Source organism: Cyprinodon tularosa, unplaced genomic scaffold (assembly GCF_016077235.1).
Source record: "Cyprinodon tularosa strain WSP-4 unplaced genomic scaffold, ASM1607723v1 ctg341, whole genome shotgun sequence".
NCBI classification, from domain to species: domain Eukaryota; kingdom Metazoa; phylum Chordata; class Actinopteri; order Cyprinodontiformes; family Cyprinodontidae; genus Cyprinodon; species Cyprinodon tularosa.
In genome coordinates this window covers 698,178-706,145 of record NW_024039054.1, presented here as the reverse complement: position 1 = coordinate 706,145, position 7,968 = coordinate 698,178, and the positions used below count along the sequence as shown (strand labels likewise).

The 7,968-nt window shown below is 39.6% G+C and overlaps 1 protein-coding gene across 8 annotated transcripts in view; it reads right to left on the bottom strand.

Annotated features, from left to right (window-relative positions):
* Window positions 1-264: 264 nt before the first annotated feature.
* The window catches only part of mink1 (misshapen-like kinase 1), a 35,336-nt gene continuing 27,632 nt past the window's right edge, over window positions 265-7,968 (bottom strand). For 4 of the 8 annotated variants that reach the window (XM_038294569.1, XM_038294568.1, XM_038294566.1 and 1 more), the window contains 9 exons: window positions 6,814-6,987; window positions 6,554-6,724; window positions 6,054-6,314; window positions 5,842-5,921; window positions 5,637-5,740; window positions 3,587-3,678; window positions 2,469-2,492; window positions 1,929-2,080; window positions 265-418 (listed from right to left, as the gene is read on the bottom strand). In XM_038294569.1, coding sequence (XP_038150497.1) covers window positions 280-418; window positions 1,929-2,080; window positions 2,469-2,492; window positions 3,587-3,678; window positions 5,637-5,740; window positions 5,842-5,921; window positions 6,054-6,314; window positions 6,554-6,724; window positions 6,814-6,987 — 1,197 coding nt within the window. In that variant the 3' untranslated portion in view covers window positions 265-279. The remainder of the gene's footprint in view (window positions 419-1,928; window positions 2,081-2,468; window positions 2,493-3,586; window positions 3,679-5,636; window positions 5,741-5,841; window positions 5,922-6,053; window positions 6,315-6,553; window positions 6,725-6,813; window positions 6,988-7,968) is intronic. The other 4 variants (XM_038294570.1, XM_038294567.1, XM_038294571.1 and 1 more) reach the window with 4 other exon arrangements.

The following is a 7,968-nucleotide window of genomic DNA, read 5'->3' as shown; positions in this document are numbered from 1 at the left end:
AGTAGGTGGGCCATGCCTTCGGCATGTGGCCCCCCTAACTAACATTTTCTCAGATTATGCCGCAACAATACAATAAATGACTAAGTTTTTTTTTTAAACCAGCTGTGGCAATAAGTCTGCAGTCACAACAAGTTTATACAAGTTAAATCAAATTACTAAATTGAATAGAGATCGAGTCCTCTGTTTAGTTTGTCACTGCTTTGGAATAAACTATGAAATTCTCTCTATTACTTTCTAATTTATGCAGCATAACTGTCAGTTAAGGGCAAAAACAAGCCCTTACATATAGAGGTGACTCACCCTCTGAACCAGCATGGTCTGATCCCCGTATCCTCCAGCTTGCTCGCCCTCCCCCATCTCGCCCTCGTCCTCATGAACCACCATGGTGTTGACTGAATCACTGTCTGCATCTCTGTGGCTGAAAGAAAGAGGAAACACGATCAGAAGCCAAGTGAGGAGGATTAACATGAACTAGATGTGAGCTCAACAGCATGGTTCGTCTTCTGTGTTGTTCAGAACAGCAGATGAAGGCTCTTGTCCAGTATGAGTTACATTACTACTGGGATTTTCTTCCACCTGATTCACTCACTGATACTACAGGACCTCTAATCCAGTGTTCTTAACAGATACGGATATTTTGACCCAACAGGAGTTTCTTCAAAACAGTCATAATAACGGTTTGTGAAAATGCATCTTGCTTTAATATCTTACAGATCCGCTTTTCTCCCATTCCATCCGATAGCTGGATGGAGCATATCGGCTGATCCCGGTCTGGTATTACTGTTGGATGAATGCACCGTATACCTTGCCATGTGAGAGAAGGCATCAGGACAACGTAAACACTGGCACTCATGCAAGAATAAATTTGTTCTTAAATGGTTCGCACAAGTGATTTAGGAGAAAATGCACGTGCTCCAGACTGACGTTAAGAGTTTTAATGCCAATTTATACTTCTGATGCATAGCCTCTGCAACCGTCAAATCTGTCTCTGTGCGACCACGCCACCCACGCAGAGGCTCTGCAACAGTCGTCGTGCACCTTAAAAAAATCCTGACTACACGTCGAACGGTCGCGAACCCACCCAGACCTCAAGCAGAAGTGCGCAGACAAAAAGCAGCTGTGATTGGTCCTTGGTATGCCTTTCCGGCTGTCTGCCCTTCTCAATTCAGTGCCGGGGAGCACCATTTTTAAGAACTGAGGAATGAATAACCATGACAAAAAGGTTGATCGAGGAGGTTCGGAAGTACAACACTTATACGATGCCTCACACATGTTGTTTTGGAAAATAAACATTCCCGCTGGCGCCGCCGAAGAAGTTCTCGCAAGTTCTTGAATAGAATTTCTTGTGCTTTGGTGGGAAACTGCTGTGCGTCCCTACAAATTCCAGACCAATGTTGCAGAAGTATACCAGCAAAACTGGTTTGCAACCAGACGCAAGCGCCATTTTATGTGTGTGGCTGCAGAAGTATAATCTGTCCTTTACGTAATCAGTCGGCTGTTATCCAAACCTAGTTTTTCAGTAAAATACTACATTTGTTGTTACTTAGAAGCATCAGTATATATATATATATATAAAATGCAACTCTGCAGTTATAATTACATTGGTATTGGCTGATGACAGAACTATCAGTCACTACAACTGCAACTGGCATGCCAGTATCCAGGGGTTACTCGTTTAATTTGTTGTTATATTGTCAAAAGGAAGAACGGTGAATGATCTCTATGTGATATCAAGCTACTATTGAAAAAAAAACTCTGACTCTCTAACAGCAGTCCTATCGGGGTATCTGGAGTTAAGGACTTCTAACACGGGTCATCTGAAAAGAAACCTTGAGATTATCCCCTGGGATAAGACCTGAAAAGCCCTAGCAATGTTTAGCTTCCTGAATGTTCAAAAGAGCTTATGAGAATGTTATCTCTTATTTTACCGATCTGTTGGACTTTCTTCCTCCTCTGGCCCCTCGCCGCTCTCGCTTTCTTCACTGCTCTCGCTGCTCTCTGAAGAGGAGGAGTAATCGTTGGCCTTAACTGGGGGTCGTGGTGGCTCCTCAGCACGCTCCTTAGCATAGAGACCATGGTCCTGCACACACAATCATAATTTACATAAAAGACTTAAAACTCTTAGCGATACAACCAAAAAAATAAAATAAAAAAACGTCCAAGAGAACATGCACATGCTTACAACAGTAATCAATAAAACAAATTAATGACAAGCAGACGTAACAGAGATATTGAATGGAAGTTTACAAAAAGCTGGAATAAAAAAAAAAAAAAGTTAAACAATTTAAGAAAAGGAGCAAAATGCTGCTGAGATTACAATTTTTCAGGTAATGAACAAAACCTTGATAAACCCAAAGAATGTAGCCTGTGGCGGGAGTTTAATCACATCTGGGTGAACATTTACCAGCAAAAAAAATGCATGCATACTTGCAAAGCTTTGATCAACACACGGACACAGTGCTACTGACCTCCCCTATAGCTCTCTTGTAGCTCTGCACAATGAGGTAAAGCCAACAACCCGGGAGTTAAGGAGAGGAGAAACGTGAGCAGTAAAAGCAAAGGTGCCAAAAGTGTTATAGTAAGCAGTTCTCACACATGGGACACTATAAACACTGAGGCCCTGATTATTTAAGACAACACTCCTTCTGTATAATACAGTAATACAATCAAACAGGAGGGTTACTCTACATGTAAAATGTTGCTACAGTTCCAGAAAAATAATGTTTCAATTAGAGCTAAACAAATACACCACATGGCCTATATTTACAGCTGGTATTAGCGTGTTTTTCTTGTAATGGCCGATAGAGGCATTCCCTATATTTTCTATACATTCATTTTTTGCTTGATTTGTTCACAAATGTGTTTTTATTTATTTAAATTGAGAGCTGTGCAACATTTGTTATCGTTTCATTTTACTCTCTAAATGGAGGAAGAAAAAGCAACATCTACTTCAAATAAATAACTGCCCCAAAAATTGGCGGAATTTTGTCAAATAAAAAAATCAGTATCATTAAAGAACCTGTAACGGCAAATCTCTAATTTTAAATCTACATGAGTTCAATTTCTTCACTGTGGTTTTCTATCCTTCATAAACCATTTTGACTGCATGTAGGAAAAACTGCTTGAAAAGATACTTTATAATTTAAAAAGTGCAAAGTCAATTTACATGATATTTTTACATGTACACGCCAGTAGCTCACTATGAGGTTGTGTTTCATATTTTCATCGTTTGTTGGTGCGTATGCTGGCGTGCCATCTGCTCGCTGCAGCTCAGAGTAGTAGACTGTTAAATCTACAACAGCCCTCGACCAACGAAGTTTTTAGGAGAATTCGTACAGCATGTAATTTACATTTTTGTGATGACCCACATCATAATTTGGATACAGGTGTTAAAAAAAAAAAAAAAAAGATTCTTCAACATTGTGAGACAGATACGGCGGAACAAGCAGTTCTGCACTTAACCAGAGGGAAAATGCAAAGTGTGATTTTTGGTGTATGGATACAGCTCTAGTCCTAACAGTTCTAAAAGTAAAGGATTTGACAAACACTGATTATGATGCAGTTAAAAATTGTAAAACAGACGTACAGCAGGTCGCCCAGGACGAGAGGATGTACGGGATTCCCCAGGCTTATGACGACTTTCATGGGAGAAAATTGGTGACTCCATTTTGGAGGAACCTGACAATGGAATAAAGAAGTGTCAGGGTGCCCTGAAAAAATATCTATGCAACTTGAACCGCTTCATTTTTTGTCACACTTTAACTTCACTGTATTCTAATTCCGATTTTGTGTGATATATGCACAAAGAAGTAGGCAACTTGGAAGAGGAAGGAGAAAGACATGATTTTCATTTCTTTTTACAAATACCATTTTGACCATTCTGGGAAGAATGGGTAGTCTGTCCTCTAGCTAATATTATTAACCATCCACTTTAACTAGAAACTAAAACTAGCACGCTTTAGAAGAAAATCCCAAATAACTTAATCTCAGTCACATTAGATGGACTGTCCGAACAGAAGTTCTTCAGTCAGCACAGGAATGAAATGCTTGGGACCTTAATATGAATTAGGCTCTAGCCATTGGGCAACATTTATCCAAACACGTCAGAATATGTCATTTAAAACCAGTTCACTGGTTACAACAGGAATTCAACCATCAACTCTAACCTCCTCTCTGTGGATGGTGCTGCTGCTTCGTTTTCTCCAGTGGGGATGGTGTGTTTAGGTTAATGTCCAGAGTAAGTTTTTAACCATACATGGCTTTTTATTTTCTGTCGGTCAAAACATTTTGGTCTCATCTGTCTGAAGCAACTTAAACCACACCACAAAAATTTCAATGAAAGTAATTTTTCTTTAAATAAGTGCCTTTTCCTTTGATTATTAACAGGTAAGAAACTTTCCAATGGGATAGGATGACTGGCATTTAAAATAAAAATAACTCAGTTACATTTCAATTATCTAATTCCTAATCATATTATAGAGGGAATAAATACTCATGCTATTGGCAGATTATTTTATTAATAACCTACTCAATTTAAGTAAAATACACCTAAGACATTTTTGATCGTTTTCTGTAGTGTATCAAGGATCACCTTTTACAGTGACTAACTGTATGTGCTCTCTTTGATGCTTTTTGTCATAAGAACAGATGTTGACCGTTTCTCCTCTATACAGAGCAACACATATTTTTTTTATTTTAATTTGTTTTTTAAAGAATTTATGGATTGGTGCTTCTATGTTCCTTTTGTGTGCGTGTCTGCTTCAGTCTCCCTGAAGCCTCATTCAGCAGAAGTCTGCCCACACTGAGCCTGATTCTGCAGGTGGTTTATTTCTTCTTAAAGGAAGTTTTTCCTCATGCATGAGAAACGAACCCTGTAGTCAACGACTAGATGCAATCAATTGTTTTTTGTGATGATTTGAAGGTTTCTTTAAAGAGCATTTAGAAAGCATGTTGATCTGTATGACTAATTCTTTCATAAAGGAGGGGTTGGGAAGTTTACGACTATCAGTTCTTTTATCTACTTTTCCTACCTGAGCTACAGAATTCTACATCAGTCACATCGTTCTACAATATGGCAAAATCACACATCAGAATAAACAAAATTTTATACTCTAACTTCAAAGCAGATCCTGTGATATCTTTAAAGCTTAGGGTAATAATTAAACTTAAACTTGATCTCTGACCTGAGGTTTTGCTAATAAGGCCACCATTTATTTACAAATCTAACAAACATCTGAGGCCTCCACAGAGCAGTAGGATTTATACAGAAATGAAATAAAAGTGAATGAAATACTGTGACATCTGAAGGCAGCTTACGCTGATTTAGGGCATCATAGTAAGAGGGACTTGATGTAAAGCCATTCTGGGATTTTAATTTGTAAAACAAAACGAATCTATGAATAATTTTCCTTAGATTGCAAATTTATACCCTTCTTTGTACTGTTCTTTCACAAAAACAAAAAATCTTAATTTCCGAATAAAGTGTGGTCAAAATGTGACAAATTTAAAAGGTTCAAGGGGTATGAATACTTTTGCAAAGGACTATATGTCTGGGAGGGGGGGGGGGGGGGGGGGGGACAAAAATGAAATATTGCAGAAGTTGCTGGCTACAAAGTGGGAAGAGGCAGGCGACTCACTGAGGATTCGATGCCTCTCCAGAGAGCCAGTCTGCGGCAGACCGGATATGAGGTTCATACTTTCTCCTCTCTCCCAGCGTTCATTGCGGCTCAAATCTGGATTGCTGGTATGAAGGTAAAATCATCTAAAGTTAATAATGCTACATTCCACAGCTTACAACAACCTAGTTTACAAAATACTGAAAATCAAAAGTGTGTTCAGTACCTGGCTCTGACAGGGTGCCTAATGCCAGAGGTAAGGTTGGTGTTAAGAGCAGTGGCAATAGATGCAGTTCTCTGGGGAATCTGATAGCAACACCAAAAATCTTAAAAGTTCGTTATTCTTACCTTAACTTTCACAAAATTATGTTTTTACAGCTGAAATTGACAATGTTTTGGTTTATTTAATGCTTTATTAAGATCTGTTGTTGGATTTACCTTGGGTGGGAGCTCCACATCCGGGAGGCGGATCCAGGGGCCACGATCTTCCCTGATCTGGTGCAACTGCGGAACCGGGGTTTCAGAAGTAGGATCCGAGTTCTGACGAACAAGCTCTCTGGAACGGATGGGGCGGGGTGTGGGGGAGGGATCCTGAGTGGGGAAGGCGGACATGTTCTTAGTGGGCTGGTCACAGAGGGACTGCGAGCGAGGGACAGGGGCAGCATAAGGCTTCAGCGGGACCAAGTGAGCCATCTGGAACTGCAAAGGGCAGGAGCAGCCAAGCGACAGGCAGGAGCAGCAGCCAAAGGGAAGAGCAGAACCCCGAGATAGTCCAAGATGTAGGCCAGAAAGAAGAGAAACGTATAGATGGGTTGGTGGAAAGCATAGAAGGAAAAAAGGAAGCAGCAGATAAGTCCAAAGCCAATGATTAAAGGCTGGAAAAGATTGGCACCCTGTTTCTACATGGTTTAACTGAACTGAACATTTTAACCACACACCTTGCCCTGACCCCCTTGAGGTTCAACTGGCCTTTGCATGGGTGGAGTCTGTGCAGCCTGGACCATTCCAGACTGACTGATGGAGTCGGAGCGTGACTGGATGGCAGTGTCGGAGACGGTGGTGCAGATTTTGGGTGACCCCTGTCTGTTTAGCTTAGTCCGCTCCTCAACCTGGAATAAAAAAACAATCATCAATCTTAGTGTAAAGAAAGTTTCCTACAGGTCGCTGCAATAATAGATTTTTTAAAAAGCGCTCCAACCTCACGGGCCCAGCTAGGTTTGTTGTTGGGCTCAAGGTTTTTATTATAGTGATAAAGCTGGGGCTTCTTCTCTTGTTGCTGCTGCAAAGACACCAGGTAGGCATGCTCCTGCTGAAGCTGCCGCTGCAGCCTCTCCGACTGCCGCTGTTCCTCCAGCTGCTTTCGCTTGTATTCCTGCCCAAAACAATGCAAACTTCTTACAACATAAATAAAACCTTGATCTTTTAACAAACTGACTCACAGCCTGAGGTTTCATACACCTAATATAAATAATATAACTCCAATTTTACTACAACTAAAGCCTGTGAATATGAAAATACTGCTAACCATTTAAGTAACATGTTAAAAACAAGAACTGAACTTTTCTATATTTTTTCCACATCATAACTGAGTACCTATAAATTAAAAAGGTGTGAGTTTATACTTTGAAACCGATTGGGGTGAGATGTATACTACTAATCAATAAAATGGATGAATACATATTTTTGTTTAACTTTATTTTTGGAAAGTCTGGACTTTTTCCCGACCTATGCTCTACTTGAGCTCCCATGGCTCAGAGCAACATCAGTTTATCACTTTCTAGATGTTGATTCATAACTGATAAGAAGCTCGCTGTGTGTTAGCATTAGCTGAAAAAAATCTAATGTGTTCTATATTTTCATCATTTGTTGTTAAACATGACTGCTTTACAAGCTTGAATTTTTTTTTCCCTTTAAATTGAGGTAACTTCAAAGAGGGGATGATTAAGAACAGTTTTTGAAAGTCATGCATGTCAATCATAATTTTTTGTTATGAAACTTAAGGAGAAAACAACAAACAAAACTGGATTAAATGGACCTGGTAGGAAGTACAGTGTTCTAGTACTTAGGATCACTTTTTGACTTTGGCTTTAGATGCCAAGGAATTAAAAATTGTATTTTAAGACCGGTCAAGAGCAAAGCTGTGAAAATAACATGAACCGTGTTTATTAATATAATTTTTTCCCCATTTAAAATGTTCTAAATCGAATCTCAGCAATAACAAAACTCATTGTCGATTCAGTATTTTTGTTACTGCTATCATTTATCCCCTCTGCTCTGATATGGAGCTGGCAAACTAAGTTCATCCAGGGATCAGGAGCAGGAGAGATCCAATTTATTTGGTTTACAAGCTACA